The sequence below is a fragment of the Sus scrofa genome, chromosome X (genome assembly GCF_000003025.6).
Source record: "Sus scrofa isolate TJ Tabasco breed Duroc chromosome X, Sscrofa11.1, whole genome shotgun sequence".
Classification (NCBI taxonomy): domain Eukaryota; kingdom Metazoa; phylum Chordata; class Mammalia; order Artiodactyla; family Suidae; genus Sus; species Sus scrofa.
In genome coordinates, this window is record NC_010461.5 from 96,984,903 (window position 1) to 97,002,653 (window position 17,751).

A 17,751-nucleotide genomic window follows, 5' to 3' on the forward strand; every position below is an offset into this window, starting at 1 on the left:
ACTTGGCATGCGTTTGTGATAAACCAGATCAGGATAGCTCCATGACACATTCTATTAACTTTCTGGAGCCAAAGAATTGAGAAACCAGAAGTCATCCATGGCTCCATGGTGAAAAGAGAAGTGGGCTTGGAGATTTAATAATAACAGGACTAGGTCAAAAATATATTTTTTTTCTAAATGCTGGCGGAAGACACAGAAAACCTCTCTGTGTTTTTCAGCTATAGATAAGAAATAAAAAGGAAAAAGGCAAGGTGAGTTGGGATTTGGACTCTTCATGGTCCTGCCATCTCTCTGCATAGCAGGGAATTAGCTGTTTAAGAACATTTATTTCCCTGCACCTGCTGGCTCTTTATGTCAGGCTTGAATTCAGAGCTGAACAACTTGAATTCGTGTGCAAGGTGGTTTTGACCTCATACTTTTGTTGACTAGGATCAAATCAGCAGGCTGTTGCTGCAGCTAACGTGGCATAAGTTTGTAAATGAACTATGGCATGAAGTATCTGAATGTAAATTCAGGTTTAAACTTTCTTCTAAAGGGTTGATTGAACTTTTGTGATTCCACATACTAAGACAGATTCCCTATCATAGTGGTTAAGAGTATAGTTTCTGGAACCAAACTCCCTGTGTTCATGCCAGCCTTATCACTTCCTAGCTTTGTGACCTTGGACAAATCACTTGATCCCTTTGTACCTTAGTTCCCTCATTTGTATAATGATGATAGTAAAAAAACCCACTATTTTGCAAGATTGTGGTAAAGACTAAAATACATAAAGTGTTAAGAACATTGTATGGCACATAGTAAGTACTATATAAATGATTGGCTGTTATTATGTTCTTGTAAAGAGCTTCACTGGTTTTTAAAACTGCTTTTTAACCTTTTATCAGATTATCGAAAGTATTATTGAAGAGAGTCAGAAAGTACTACAGCTTGAAGATGACTCTCTGGATTCCAGAGGAAAAGGACACTCTGATCAGGCTACTGCCAATCCTGTCGTGGCTGAAACAGATCTTAGCAATATACCTGTACTGTTAGCCATAGATCAAGTACTACAGGAAGGTTCCCAAAAGGCAGAAAGTCAAGATGTATCTGAAGAAACTGAAATAGAATCACAAAAGTGTTTTCCTTCTGATGATACATGTGAGAAGCCAGTAGATGAAACCACTAAGTTAACTGAAATAAGTTCAGCTGAACAGCTTAATGTGCCTGAAACTGAAACGGAAATGTTGAACAAGGAAGCAGTGGAAGTCAAAGAAAGCGATGTTCTAGAACCCGCATCCTCACACTCCTTATCTACTAAAGATTTTGCTGTTGTGGAAGAAGTTGCTCCTGCCAAACCCCCAAGACAGCTTACTCCAGAACCTGATATAGTAGCTAGTACAAAGAAACCTGTTCCAGCACGTCCACCCCCTCCAACCAATTTCCCACCTCCTAGACCCCCACCTCCATCTCGACCTGCTCCACCACCAAGAAAAAAGAAAAGCGAATTGGAGTTTGAAGCTCTTAAGACACCTGACCTAGATGGCAAGTATTAATTGAGAAATTAATGTTTTTGGGGGAAGGTTTTGCTGTTGAAACTGTTTAACTTTCTGGGTTGTTTTTTTTTTTTTCCAGTTTATGCTATATCTAACCACATTGATAACCAAATAAAACTTATTTTAGTAATAAAAAGTCAAAATGTTTACATTGGTGTTAAGTTACCTTACTGTAATTAAACATTTCAGCAGACTTTCAAATCTGTTACCAATCGAGAGCCAGTGTGGCGTAGTGAAAAGAACATAGGATTTGGAGACTTAAGATTTGAATTCAAGTCCTAGATCTCTTCGGATGTAAGCTGTATAGCCTTGAGGAATTTAAATAACTTATTTGAACCCTGGTTTCCCCATATATAAAACAAGAGTAATAAAATCACTTTCCTCGTAGGATTATTCTAAGAATCAGACAAATGTTAAAACTTTTCAAGCTATATAAATGTTGTTATTATTATTATTGCAGTTCCCAAAGAGAATATTACACCTGATACTCTCCTAACTACAAGTCTGGCTTCAGAGAGTACAGTCAAAGATTCTCAGCCTTCTCTTGATTTGGCAAGTGCTACCAGTGGAGATAAAATAGTTACTGCCCAGGTTGGTGAATTCATGATATATTTTATATAGGCTTTCTCAACTTCCTGCAACTGGCTGGTTTGTTTATTACTGAACCTTCTTTCTTCTCCAGGCCAAATATTTCCTTGTCTCTAAAAAACCTGACTACCTTACATCCCTTGTCCAGCTCTGCTACCAAGTAGTGGGCTGATTCTCGCAAGCTGTTTTACATCTGAACCTGAGATGTCCCGTTGATAAGATGTGGGGGAAACCTTCCTTAAAGATTTCTTGCAAGATCGAAATTTGCTGAAGTATGCCAAGTACCTGGCATGTAGTAGGCATTCAAAAAATGACAGATGCTACTATATGTAATATTTCTTAATAAATACCAATTACAGTCTTCATTTACCTGACCTATAGTGGTGAAAATTAGGGGCTTTTATTTTTTTATAATTTGCTTTCCCTAATCATGAAAAAAAAAAAAGCTTCATACACTAGGCTGTGTATCCTTATATGAGGCAATAGAAGGGACTTGGTAACATGAATTTTTACCACCACCAAATTTTGGGACTCAGGGGTTACTTATGTGTTAGCTGTGGTTGCGGCAAGTTAGCAGACTGGAAACTAAGACACAATAGTCTTGTCAAAGCCTTAGCAGTGGCCTGATTTTTGTAGGGTCCCCATACTAAGAATGGTCTTTATGTTTTTAAAGATTTGTGGTTTTTTTTTTTTTTTAAAAGACTAGACAACAGACACTGTATGTGATGTAAAAAGCCTAAATAAAATATTTATTATCTGGCTCTACAGAAAAAGTTTGCTGACCCCTGCCCTTAAGATAATCACGTGTATAGCCCTGATTAATGACAGTCTTAGTGCTGGCATTCTACTAGTAGAGAACTGCTTTTGGGCCAAGTTCAAATGGAACATTTATTTGCTTTCAAAACTACTAAAATGTTATTTCATGAGCAGCAATGCTTTTGGTACCTAATGTTTTTCAGCATGCTGGGAATAATCAAGGACTGAAATGGAGTGTTCCATTTAAATTTTCAGTAGGCACCATTATCTGTATTACGGATATTATACTATGTGCGGTAAGGAATAATAGAATATTTATAGAAATTGACTCTGTGTCCTTTCTGTTTATAAAATTATAATTTCAGGAAAATGGAAAAGCACCTGACGGGCAGACAATAGCAGGTGAAGTGATGGGTCCTCAGAGACCCAGGTCCAACTCTGGGAGAGAGCTTACTGACGAGGTATAATTAGATTTTTTGTTGTTGTTCTTGAAAATGTAAAGGTCATAAGGAGAAGATAAAAAAGTTCTAGAGATAAATGATGATGATGGTTGCATGGCACTGTAAATGTACTTGGTAGCACTGAACTATACAATTAAAAGTAGTTAAAATGATAATGTTATATATATTTTACCATGATTTTAAAAATTAAGTTCATTGATGTTGAGCAAAAAAAATCATAATGTATAAGAAAAAAATGAAAATTGAAGATTGTCTTAGTTGTCTGTTTGTTTGTTTTGTCTTTTTAGGGCCACACCTGCAGCATATGGAAGTTCCCGGGCTAGGGGTCAAATCTGAGCTTGCTGCGTCTGCAACCTATACCACAGTTCACAGCAATGCCAGATCCTTAACCCACTGAGCAAGGCCAGGGATCAAACACAAGTCTTCATGGATACTAGTCAGATTCATTACCACTAAGCCACGATGGGAGCTCCAGTTTTTATTTTTTTAATATGCTATAGTTTGCAACTCTTACTTAATCTTGCCCTTTCACACAGTTATGATGGAATAAATGTAGTGAAAGTAAGGCCTGTATTTTATAGAAAAAAAAAGACTTTGATATTATAGATAGGTTTTTATACATGTTAGATGATGTACAGTGTATACAGACTCAATGCTTGCTTCTGCTCCTTAAAATTTAATATACATCAATTGGCCAATTTATTCAGAATGACATTTTGAAGCAAAATCTTAGTTTTTGTTTCTTTTAAATAATACATTTATTAAAATTATTATACTTGGAAAACAGGTAGCTCCTCAAAATACTAAGCATCGTGTTACCATGACCCAGCAATACTACTCCTACTTATACAACAAAGGAAAATGAAAACATATGTCTACATAAAAAAATGTACATAGTGGGAGTTCCTGTTGTGATGCAGCAGAAACGAATCCGACTAGTATCCATGTGGACGCAGGTTCCACACCTGGCCTCACTCAGTGGGTTAAGGATCCGGCTTTGCCGTGAGCTGTGATGTAGGTCGTAGACATGTCTCGGATCCAGAGTTGCTGTGGCTGTGGCATAGGCCAGCAGCTGCAGCTCTGATTTTTTTTTTTTTTTTTTTGTCTTTTTGCTATTTCTTGGGCCGCTCCTGCGGCATATGGAGGTTCCCAGGCTGGGGTCCAGTCGGAGCTGTAGCCACCGGCCTACGCCAGGGCCACAGCAACGCGGGATCCGAGCCGTGTCTGCAACCTACACCACAGCTCACGGCAACGCCGGATGTTAACCCACTGAGCAAGGGCAGGGACCGAACCCGCAACCTCATGGTTCCTAGTCGGATTCCTTAACCACTGCGCCACGACGGGAACTCCTGCAGCTCTGATTTGACCCATAGCCTGGGAACTTCCATATGCCATGGTGTGGCCCTAAAAAGAAAAAAAAAAAAAAAAAAAACCAAAGTAGAAGGTGCAAAAGAATTTTTTTAAAAAAATTGTACATAGGTGTTCATACTAGCCAAAGTCTGGAAATAATACAAATGTCCTACACTGATGAATGGATGATATAATGTGATAATATCCATCCACGTGGACTATTTTTTGGCAATTAAAAGGAATGAAATTCTGATATATAACTGCAGTATGGATGAACCTTGAAAACGTGCTAAGTGAAAGAAGCTAACCACAAAAGACTGCATGCTATATGATTTAATTTATATTAACTGTCCAGAATAGGCAAATCTATAGAGAAAAAAAGTAGGTTAGTGGTTGCCAGGGACTGGGAAGAGAGGGGAATAAGGCATGGCAGCTGATGGATATACATACGTTTTCTTTTGAGGGAGATAGAAGTGTTGTGCACAACTCTGAATGAACTCAAAACTACTGAATTATATGCTTTAAATGAGTGTATTTTGTGGTATGTGAATTATATATCACAAAAAATGTTAAAATATTATACATGGTACTGAATGTATCTTGAAATCCTTAGCTTAACTTTTTGAGCATTTCATGGACTCAAAAAGATAAATTATAGGTCCTCTTGGTGTTTTTTTTTTACTTCAGGAAATTTTAGCCAGTGTAATGATTAAAAACCTGGACACTGGAGAAGAAATACCTTTGAGTCTTGCAGAAGAGAAGCTGCCAACAGGTATTAATCCTCTCACTCTACACATCATGAGAAGGACTAAGGAATATGTAAGGTACGGCCTAACGTTAATACTTAATCATTTGTAGTATTTCGTTCATAGTGGTTCTGTTTATGAACTATGGCAGTCCCTAATTTGGCTTCATTCAGTCTTTTTTTTAAATTTAGAATTAAAATAGAGTTAGTTAATATATATATTAACTTTGTTCTCTCTCTTCTTAAAAGTGAGTTTTCCTTTTTTTAAGATTCCACATATAAGTGGTATCATACAGTATTTGTCTTTCTCTGATTTATTTCATTTTAGCTTAATGCTCCTAAGGTCCATCCATGTTGTCACAAATGGCTTTAAATCTATGCTCCTTCCTTTTACGGCTAAATAATCCTGTGTATGTGTGTGAGAGAGACATTTTATTTATTCAACTTTGTTCTCTCTCAATATTGTATAATTACGTGGGAAATGTGTGTGTGTGTATATATATAGATAGATATTCTTATAGTATTTGGTTTCTTTTAAAATGATTTATATTATACTAAAGACAATATTAAAACATATGAAGCTAAAAAGCAATGTGGGGTAAACACGTGGTTCTCTGAAACCTTGCTTTAAGAATCAGAAATTTTATAAGGCGTTCCCCTTGTGGCTCAACGGGTTAAGAATCCAGCTAGTGTCCATAAGGATGTGGGTTCAATCCCTGGCCTTGCTTAGTGGGTTAAGGATCTGGCATTGCTGCAAGCTGCGGTGTAGATCATAGATGTGGCTTGGATCTGGCATTGTTGTGGCTGTGGTGTAGGCCTGCAGCTACAGCTCTGATTTGACCCCTGCCTGGGAATTTCCATATGCTGCAGGTATGGCCCTAAAAAAAAAACAAAAAGAAAGAAAGAAAGAAATTGTATTATCTTTTTAGTGTCAGAAAGTAGATATAGAGTGAGATTATTGACTTTACTATGAGGTGTATGTAGAACTAAGAAATAATTTCTGTGAAAGCAAAGCTTTCACATGATGTGCCTGATGAATGAGGAGGAAGATATTTACCAGTTAATTTGTCATTCTGTGTGGTACATTTTACCCATCATAAAGCCTTGTTTGTGTTTTTCATAAGTTCCTAAATTGCATTCAATTTGCATTTTGTACATTGCACCTTGCTTAAAGAGTCTTTTCTTTGATCTTTCAAGTCTTTAAATTCTCAGGGTCATCATTTAAATTAAACTTATATAAAAATATGTTAACATTTTTCCTTACTTTGATCAGCTAATTATATAGTAAGTATACATAAATATTTCTAAGACTTTTTTTAAAATGACTTCTTCTTGTAGTAATGACGCAGCACAGTCAGATGATGAAGAGAAGTTACAGTCTCAGCAAACAGATACTGATGGTGGAAGGTTAAAACAGAAAACGTGAGTTACAGCACATCCCTTTTCTTCATTTCAGGCTTTTGTTAAAAAAATATGAGAACTGCCATACTGTTTTAAATCTATGCTCTGTCCAGTTTATATGCCCACTCACCACTACCGCTCCCTGCCCTCAACCAATAGATTATGAGTTTCTTGAGGCTGTGTTGGTCATTTTTATAGCATCTGACATACAGTAAATCATCAACAAATTTTTCATTTTATTATTTTTCTGTTGGTATAATACCATAAGTGTTGGTAGAAGAACCTGATTGTCCTTGAATTTGCTTTTTCCATTTCTCTTCATCTCTCCAAATCCTATTTGCCTTTCTAAACCCAACTATATGAGATTCTTCCTGACTGCTCCAGTTCATAGTAACTTTCTTTCTTTTCTGAATTTCATTGACACCTGTAGTCTATATAACTTTCATATGCCGTTTATTGTATGCTAAAACTGGTTTCTGATTTTAAAAATAAGATAAATACATGTTCAACAACTAGACCATATGTTGCAAAAGGATTGTGATCACACCATTCTTTTTCCTCTGTAAAAATCTGGCATAGTGGTGGACATGTAGGTTTTACTTGATTATGTGCAAGTCACTTAATTGACAACAATTCAGCCAAAGGCCCAGAGTAAGATCTCCACTCAAGGATCTGATCTTTTTCTAGTGGGAAGTGTAGCAAAGGAAGCATTAAGAGGAGTTCCTATTGTGGCTCAGCAGGTTGAGAACACAACTAGTGTTCATGAGGATGCAGGTTCAATCCCTGGCCTTACTTAGTGGGTTAAGGACCTGGCATTGCCGTGAGCTGTGGTGTAGGTCACAGACGCGCCTCAGATCTGGTGTTGCTGTGGCTGTGACGTAGGCTGGCAGCTGTATCTCCAATTCAGCCCCTAGCCTGGGAACTTACATATGCCACAAGTACAGCCCTAAAAGGAAAAAAAAAGAAAAAAAAAAAGAATTGAAAATTTTTAGAAAAGATGGAGTTCCCGTCTTGGTGCAGCGGAAATGAATCCAACTAGCAACCATGAGGTTGCAGGTTTCATCCCTGGTCTCGCTCAGTGGGTTAAGGATCCGGCATTGCTGTGAGCTGTGGTGTAGGGCACAGATGTGGCTCAGATCTGGTGTTGCTTTGGCTGTGGTGTAGGCCGGCAGCAACAGCTCCGATTAGACTCCTAGCTTGGGAACCTCCATATGCCCTAAAAAGACAAAAAGACAAAAAAAGAAAAAAAATTTTTTAGAAAAGATATACCCCCAATGGAGGTATATGATAGATAACACCTCAAATATCTGCATTTTGGCTCTCTAGCACTGGCAACTATCAGGAACCAGAGAATTAGGAATTATTCAGAAGCGTAGACATCCGTCCAGGAAAGATGTCACATGCCCCATGCACTAAAAATCATTATTTATTTTTTTAAAGGAAAGCTCCTCAGGTTTATTCAAAGCCTTTGTACTTCTTACATAATTTTTTAAAAATCTGGTCATCTGGTAGCTGATCTCAGAGTAAAATAGAAGCAGCAAACTGTCACAGCATATAAGTCAGCACATAAGAATGTCAGATAACAATCTGATTGCAAGAGAGGAATCAGGAAAATGATAAAAGGACTCACATTGCATAGCCATTCCACATGGCAGTGCTTACAACTTCTCATGTTGTGATATATAGAATGTGGTATTATTTGCACTGCACTGTGGGGTAAACTGATGAGGCAGCTCATGGCCAAAAGAGTCTGCCCAGGGTTCTAACTTCCCTGAGCCCTACCCTGTTGCTTTGAAGGCTGAGAGGAGAACCAGTATTATGGTCTACTTGCAATCCATATGAGAGGCTTTGAATGTGTTAACAATAAAGATAGTAACTGACTCTATTTATTAAACAAAGAAACTTATTGAGCATTAAGTGCCATTGAAGAAGGCACAAAAGCATGTATTTTAGACATGTTCTCATCTAAAAAGATTAAAAATATCTGTTTTCTTGCTTAAAGTAGTACTAAAACTATAGTTAACCAGAAAATATTACTTCGGTTATAGGTAGCAGAGACTTACTGTAACTTTTTTAAATGGTTTTTCTGTTTTGTTTTTTTTTTATATATAATTTTTTTATTTTCCCACTGTACAGCAAGGGGGTCAGGTTATCCTTACATGTATACATTACAATTACATTTTTTCCCCCACCCTTTCTTCTGTTGCAACATGAGTATCTAGATAAAGTTCTCAATGCTATTCAGCAGGATCTCCTTGTAAATCTATTCTAAGTTGTGTCTGATAAGCCCAAGCTCCCCATCCCTCCCACTCCCTCCCCCTCCCATCAGGCAGCCACAAGTCTTTTCTCCAAGTCCATGATTTTCTTTTCTGAGGAGATGTTCATTTGTGCTGGATATTAGATTCCAGTTATAAGTGATATCATATGGTATTTGTCTTTGTCTTTCTGGCTTATTTCACTCATTATGAGATTCTCTAGTTCCATCCATGTTGCTGCAAATGGCGTTATGTCATTCTTTTTTATGGCTGAGTAGTATTCCGTTGTGTATATATACCACATCTTCCGAATCCAATCATCTGTCGATGGACATTTGGGTTGTTTCCATGTCCTGGCTATTGTGAATAGTGCTGCAATGAACATGCGGGTGCATGTGTCTCTTTTAAGTAGAGTTTTGTCCGGATAGATGCCCAAGAGTGGGATTGCGGGGTTATATGGAAGTTCTATGTATAGCTTTCTAAGGTATCTCCAAACTGTTCTCCGTAGTGGCTGTACCAGTTTACATTCCCACCAAGAGTGCAGGAGGGTTCCCTTTTCTCCACAACCCCTCCAGCACTTGTTATTTGTGGATTTATTAATGATGGCCATTTGGACTGGTGTGAGGTGGTATCTCATGGTAGTTTTGATTTGCATTTCTCTTATAATCAGCGATGTTGAGCATTTTTTCATGTGTTTGTTGGCCATCTGTATATCTTCTTTGGAGAAATGTCTATTCAGGTCTTTTGCCCATGGTTTTTCTGTTTTTAATCTCTATATCTGTATCACAGATAAGAGAACAAACTAGTGGTTACCAGTGGGGAGAGGGAATCAGGAAGGGACAAGATAAGGATAGGGGATTAGGAGGTACAAACTACTATGTATAAAATAATGAAGCTATAAGAATATATTGTACAGCATGGGGACTTATAGCCACTATTTTATAATAACTTTAAATGAAGTACAGTCTGTAAAAAGCTTGAATTAGTATGTTGTGCACCTGAAACTAATATAATATTATAAATCAACTATATCTCAAAGGCGTATCATCTGTGTTTTCTGATTATCAAAAGTAATACAGAAATGGGTAAAAAAGAAAATGGAAGTCTTTCATGCTCTCACCCCCCCAAATAATCATTAGATATATTTGCCGTAGAATTTTTTTCTCACAAAAGTGAGGCTATACTGTGTCTATAGTTGGTCAACTTTTTAAAAAAAACCTAGTATGTAATAGATATCTCTTCATATCAGTGCCAAGAGAAGTATATTATAGTCTTTCTGTCAGATAGACATGGGCATTTGGTGCTGCAGTTTCAGTAATTAGAAAGAAATCATGGAGTTCCTCTCGTGGCGCAGCAGAAATGAATCTGACTAGGAACCATGAGATTGCAGGTTCGATCCCTGGCTTAGCTCAGTGGGTTAAGGATCCAGTGTTGCCGTGAGCTGTCATGTAGGTCACAGACACGGCTTGGATCCCGTGTTGCTGTGGCTGTGGTGTAGGCCGGCAGCAACAGCTCTGATTAGACCCCTAGCCTGGGAACCTCCATGTGCCGCAGGTGTGGCCCTAAAAGGACAAATAAAATAAATTAAATTAAAAAAAAGAAATCATAGTCTCTACCCTCATAGTTAAATAGTCTCTACCTTCCAGTTAAATAAGAGATACAGACACTAAACATATAATTGCACAGATAAATCTATGTTTATAGTAATTACTAGAAAAGAATATATGGGGTGCTATGGGAGTGTATAACAGGAAAATTTGTTCTAAATAGTCAAGGACGGCCTTTTTAAAAGAGCTGTTTGGTTTGAGACCTAAAAGATGGGTAGAAATTAGCCAGGGGAAGAGTGTTCCAGGCAGAAATAAGCAGGTGTCCAAAGTCCCTGAGGTGACTAAGAGCTTGGTACATTAAAGAACTGAGATTTGTCCCATTTATTTTATGGCATCCCATTGTAAGGATAAACCATAACTTATTTATCCATTCCTTTGTCAATGGTTTATTTCTGCTTTTTTTTTTTTTTTTTTTTTTTTTTTTTGTCTTTTTGCCATTTCTAGAGCCGCTCCGCGGCATGTGGAGGTTCCCAGGCTAGGGGTCCAGTCGGAGCTGTAGCCTCCGGCCTACGCCAGAGCCACAGCAACGAGGGATCCGAGCCGCGTCTGCGACCTACACCACAGCTCACGGCAACGCCGGATCGTTAACCCACTGAGCAAGGGCAGGGACCGAACCCGCAACCTCATGGTTCCTAGTCGGATTCGTTAACCACTGCGCCACGACGGGAACTCCCTATTTCTGCTTTTTACCAATTCCAAACAATGCTACAGTGAACACCTTTGTATATATGCTTGGCAACTTTTTCAAATACAGTCCTTAATATCATGATCTCTCATGAATTGGTGAAAATTTACCCCTGGTTTATACATTCTGTTTTGGTTTTAAATATCATATATGGTGCTTTGTTTTTTATAATTTTAATATGTGAAATTCGAGACATTACATAATTGGAAAAAGCAATAAGTAAGTCCTATTTATGGAAGTTTAAGATGCATATTTGCATTACATTGTGTTTGGAAATACCTACTGGGAAAGCTCAGCCTAACTCTTGCATGCAAATACCTAAATGGAAAGAGAAGGGACAAGGGGCATCTTAGGCTACCAAAGCATTTTAGTTTGTAAGTAAATAACTCTTTACATTTTCTTTTTATTGGTAAAATGTGTTTTTAAGGATGACTCCCTAAAGCAGTCGAAACAAAACAATTCTCACTGTGGATTCATGGCCTCACCCTAGATCCTCTAAATCAGATGACCTGCACTTTAAGCACCCCCTCCCTCTCCATTTCCAAGTGATTATTATTCACCATTGAAAATGAATGCTCTAGGGGACATGATATTGTACATTGGGGGGGGGAGTTGCCTGTATTTCCTTTGTAGGACTTGAATATATTTATTCCATCAAGAGATTTGGAAACTCAGATACCTGCTATTTAAATAAAAAAGGAGTTATTTCAAAATAATATACTTACCAGTCACAGTTCATGAGATTATCTGTGAATTGTTGAACTTTTACAGTTAGTCGAATTAATAAGAAGTAATTTCAAAGGTTTTTTTTTTTTTTGTATTTTTGATAAGGACTCAACTAAAGAAGTTCCTAGGGAAATCAGTAAAGAGAGCAAAGCACCTTGCTGAGGAATATGGTGAACGTGCTGTAAATAAAGTTAAAAGTGTTAGAGACGAAGGTAAGTGAAATAGAACATTTCAACTGAATATTTAATTGATTTGTGATAATTTAAATTTAGCCTATAGTTTATATGAAGCATTCTATTTTATTGAAAGTAATAAACTTTTATAGCTAATATCATAGCATTTCAGTAAATTGTGTTACTCTCACTATCAATTTTATGAATAGGAAAAATGAATTTATGCATCTTAAACATGAATTTGTACATATTTTGTGACTGTGGAAACCTGGAAGAGTTGAGTATTCAATAGTCAGTTGTAAATTAGTTTTGTAAGGTTGTTTAGTTTTTATAAATATTGTCAAATTTAGGTAGATTTTCTAAATTTCCACAGACCTTAACTTCCTTTACCTTCGTAGTAATTGTACTCATTTGTGGGGGGGGGGTTGTTTGGTTTTTGAGGGTTTAGGGGGGTTTTTTTGTTTGTTTGTGGTTTTTTTTTTTTTTTTTTTTTTTTGGCTTTTTTAGAGTCGCACCCACAGCATATGGAAGTTCCCTGGCTAGGGGTTGAGTTGGAGCTACAGCTGCCGGCCTACACCACAGCCACAGCAACACCAGATCCGAGCCGGGTCTATGACCTACGTTGCAGTTCACGGCAATGCCAGATTCTCAACCCACTGAGCGAGGCCAAGGATCGAACTTACATCCTCACGGATACTATCGCTGAGCCACAATGGGAACTTCCAATTTGTTTTATTTATTTAAACATTTATATTTAATTTCTGTGCCAGACACTGTTCTAAGACTTTCACCTCTGTTAACTCATTTAATCCTCTTAAAAACTCTATGAGGTAAGTACCATTATTACCTCTATTTTATAGATGGGAAAAGTAAGGCCCAGAAAGTTCAAGTACCTTGCCCACAGGTACACAGTTAATAAATGACAGTGCTGGATTTGGACCCAGGCAGTCTGGTACCGGACTCCATGCTGTTAACCAGTATGATATTTAGTAATAGATTTTGCTTTTCCATTTGGTGAATTTTCTCATGGTAGATATGAAAATATGATAGTAGCAGTATCTACATTAGCTGGTGATGATGTCTTTTGCTTTTCTATTCAGTGTTTCATACTGATCAAGATGATCCTTCTTCAAGTGATGATGAAGGAATGCCATACACAAGACCAGTTAAATTCAAAGCAGCGCATGGCTTCAAAGGACCATATGATTTTGATCAGATCAAAGTGGTACAAGATCTTAGTGGTGAACATATGGTAAGAAACCTTTTTATTTTCAGGATTGATTCTATCTTCATTGAGATAAATACTTTGGCTTCTGTAAAGCTGATGTCTTCTTATGTACGGAATTCTGCTAGCCTGACCCAAGAAGAATGAATTGATATTAATATGATTTAATGAATAGGTAATGTAAAGTCTGTCTCTGAATTGTTTAAGAAGTGAATTTTTGAATAAGTAAACCCTATAGATGATCTGTCACTTTGAAAAATGTTTAGGGAGTTCCCATCGTGGTGCAGTGGTTAACGAATCCGACTAGGAACCATGAGGTTCCAGGTTTGATTCCTGGCCTCACTCAGTGGGTTAAGGATCTGGCGTTGCCAAGAGCTGTGGTGTAGGTCGCAGACGCGGCTCGGATCCCGCGTTGCTGTGGCTCTGGCATAGGCTGGCAGCTACAGCTCCGATTAGACCCCTAGCCTGGGAACCTCCATATGCCGCAGGAGCGGCCCAAGAAATGGCAAAAAGACAAAAAAAAAAAAAAAAGAAAAAGAAAAATGTTTAAAATGTTCCCCGATGTTTTAAATAATTTATACAAATATTTCGGAAGCTCAATATATTTTGTAAAGTAACAGCCAGAACAAGGAGAGAGGTAGAGGTACAAGTTGTCTATCAGAGTTAAAATGTACCAAAGTACATATAAAGTTCACAAATTACATTGCAGTTACCCCTGAAAATGCCAGGAACACAGGGAAGGCAGTAATAAACTCAGAACTGGATAAGTGATGCTATAGGTCCTTGATCAGGGGTTTGCTTGTCTATTTAGATTTAATCTGAAAGTTGACTCACACATAATCAGATGGCAGTCAGATTCGAATTTAAATTTTGCTGCTTATAATCCATGCATTAAATGTTTGAGTTGGTTATAATAACTTCCTTAAGGAATCTCCATGAATTTCCTTGTACTGTAGATTCTCTTTCATTATTTCCAGTTTTAAGTAAAATCTCATTATAGTAGACTTCGAATGACAGATTTCTTAACGTGCTTGAATTTTGCGGAAATGAGTGTTATTCTAGAAAATAAGCTATTGCCTCTAATTTAGATAATCTTTTTGATCTGCATAGATGTGTATTATAATAGGATTTGGCCTTTCCACTTCAAGGATTCACATTCTTTTACCCCTTCCAACTCCAACATACACATACTTTTCCACTCTTTTCAGTATCTATCTGGGAAGTTTAGTCATAATGCTGCAAAACTTTATTTCTGGGGAGGAAAACAGAATGAAACCACATCACTCCAGCACTTCTGAATGCCCAGTGCTATGTGGGTCACTGCTAAGGTGGACCTTATTCTTCCTCAGCCCTGGTCAGGAGTTGTTATTTCTTTTCTGAGGGCTGTGCTCCCTCCTATCCACCCACCCTCATGTTCAACTAGAAGACTGAGATTTCAAACTAGGATTTGTGCTTTTGCAGTGACGATCTCTGGCCACTTCAGAGCTCCCATTTCCATTAACATGTGGACAAGATTTGGGATCTTGAAGCTGTTAGTTTAGATTATGGCAAACTGCACCTGTCTTTTCCTTCTTCTCTTCTAAAAATCCCTATTTGTCATAGCTCCATTGGACTATTGGTCTTAAGTGGTGTTAGTGATGTGAGCATTATCTTATTAGGTATAATTTGGCATAATTTTTTTCTTTGGCTTAAAAATAATGTCTTAACTTTTAAAGTAATGACTTTGAACCTTCCTTTGTTTCCATAGGGAGCTGTTTGGACCATGAAATTTTCTCACTGTGGCAGATTACTTGCCTCAGCTGGACAAGACAATGTAGTAAGAATATGGGCTTTAAAAAATGCTTTCGACTACTTCAACAATATGCGAATGAAATATAATACCGAAGGTATTACTCATTTATTGGTGGGCTTTAAAAAATGTAGAGACATCCAACATTTTTATATTTTAGGTATAATAATATCTTCTTATTTGGCAATCATTTGCAGCAACCACTACTTTCCATAAAAGCCACAAACCTAGAATAAAACCAAAGTCAACAGCAAAAAGCATCTAAACTTAGTGAAAAAAGCCACCACAAAATTTTTGACTTTTATCTCTTTTCAGGTGTAGTGCAGTGTTAAATTAATCAACTGCTGGAGTTCCCATCGTGGCTCAGTGGTTAACAAACCCGACTAGTATCCATGAGGACATGGGGTCAACCCCTGGCCTCGATCAGTGGGTTAAGGATCTGGTATTGCCATGAGTTGTGGTGTAGGTCGCAGACGTGGCTCAGGTCCCGTGTTGCTGTGGCTGTGGTGTAGGCTGGCAGCTACAGCTCCGATTTGACCCCTAGCCTGGGAACCTCCATATGCCATGAGTGCAGCCCTAAAAAGACAATAATGATAATAATTAATTAACTGCTGCAAACAGAGTTATTTGGTTTCCCCTGGCAACCTTCACTTCTCTCCTAGGTTAAAATGAAATATCTGATTAATCTAGAAAAAGAATGAGAATAATGTATACATCTAATAAGTAAAGAATGATTAAGGAAACATAGCCATGGAAAGTAAACATGGAGTTCACGTTGTAGCTCTGAGCATTAAGAACCCGACATAGTGTCCGTGAGGATGTGGGTTTGATCCCTGGCCTAGCTCAGTGGGTTAAGGATCCAGCTTTGCTACAAGCCGTGGTGTAGGCCGGCAGCTGCAGCTCCTATTTAAGCCCTACCCCGGGAACTTCCACATGCCACAGGTATTGCCCTAAAAAGAAAAAGAGAAAAGAAGAAAGTAAATTTGATTTGTCAGTGTGTTAAAGGGTATATGAAACTAGGTTAAATGGAAAAGAGAAAACAGAACATAATGCATGTACACAATGATTACAACTATGTAAAATATTTCTGTATCATGTTATCATCAAAGTCTGTAGAATTGATGTAAATAAGAGCTTTAAGTTTGTGGATTCTTTTCTTATAATTACTGTTATTATTTAACTGCAATACATTTTCCGCACAAATCCCTCCTCACCCAATCATCCAAGGCCAGACATAAGAAGTTAAGGGATGGGAGAAAGGAGAATAGAAGTGAATGTGGATGAAAGTATAAAGTATAGTTGAAGCAGCAGTTTGAGAAACATAGCCGTCTAGGGAGAGCCACTAAACTGGCCAGCAAGGCCCATATACTTAAATAGCTCTGTGGAGTTGTTTGTAATATAATACATAATTCAAGATGATAATGGGAGTTTCCTGGTGGCTCAGCAGGTTAAGGATCTAGTGTTGTCACTGCTGTAGCTCGGGTTTGATCCCTGGCCCAGGAACTTCCACATGTTGCCATAGACATGGTCAAAACAAAAAAAAAGATGATAATGAGATGATAAAAATAAAACTCTGCTTATTGTACATTTCTTTTACTGCCCTGCCTGAAGTGGAATAAGACTATTTTCAGTGGCCATTGAGACTTACCTTAGCCCAGACCCTTTCTGCCCTTTTATTGTTCATCTTGCTAAAATTTATGATTGACAGAAATGTCTTCTCAATGAATGAGGATTTAACAGTATTAAATTGGGGAAATGGTAAGCCACTTTATAAAGATTTTATATTAACGTGATATATTTTGGTGCCTAAGAGTTATTGCTTCGCTTGTTTGGAAAAGTGTATTTTTCCAGAATGATATATTCTATGACTTTTAATTAGGTGTTACTATATTATTATTTTTGATTGATGTTTTGTGTATGTGTTTGTGTGTGTGTGTGTACACATTTGTGTACATACATGCCTTTTTACAATTATTGTGTTGTTTTAGGACGTGTGTCCCCATCACCTTCTCAGGAAAGTCTAAATTCATCAAAATCTGATACAGATACAGGGGTATGTTCATTATTTTATGGTTACTATTGTTACATGCTATGATTTGTTTACCATAAGGTACCTAATTATTTATCAGGCGTTATAGGTGCATGAAAGCATTTAAAATTGAGGTGCATTAGAAATGAGAGTTTTTTCTATTAGAATTGGTAAATGAAAAATTGTGATGTTTAAAGGTTATCAGGAGTTCCCTTGTGGCACAGCAGGTTAAGGACCCAGCATTGTCACTGTTGTGGCTGGGGTCAATGCTGTGGCGCAGGTTTGATCCCTGGCCCGGGAACTTCCACATGCTGAGGGGGCAGCCAAAACAAATAAATAAATAGGAGTTCCCGTCGTGGCGCAGTGGTTAACGAATCCGACTAGGAACCATGAGGTCGCGGGTTCGGTCCCTGCCCTTGCTCAGTGGGT

The 17,751-nt window shown here is 37.7% G+C and overlaps 1 protein-coding gene across 2 annotated transcripts in view; it reads left to right on the forward strand.

Annotated features, from left to right (window-relative positions):
- Window positions 1-17,751, forward strand: part of WDR44 (WD repeat domain 44) — a 76,782-nt gene that overhangs the window by 34,615 nt on the left and 24,416 nt on the right. For both annotated transcript variants that reach the window (XM_021080420.1, XM_021080421.1), the window contains 9 exons: window positions 885-1,521; window positions 1,993-2,123; window positions 3,242-3,337; window positions 5,375-5,511; window positions 6,771-6,854; window positions 12,212-12,318; window positions 13,380-13,531; window positions 15,252-15,390; window positions 17,282-17,346. In XM_021080420.1, coding sequence (XP_020936079.1) covers window positions 885-1,521; window positions 1,993-2,123; window positions 3,242-3,337; window positions 5,375-5,511; window positions 6,771-6,854; window positions 12,212-12,318; window positions 13,380-13,531; window positions 15,252-15,390; window positions 17,282-17,346 — 1,548 coding nt within the window. The remainder of the gene's footprint in view (window positions 1-884; window positions 1,522-1,992; window positions 2,124-3,241; window positions 3,338-5,374; window positions 5,512-6,770; window positions 6,855-12,211; window positions 12,319-13,379; window positions 13,532-15,251; window positions 15,391-17,281; window positions 17,347-17,751) is intronic.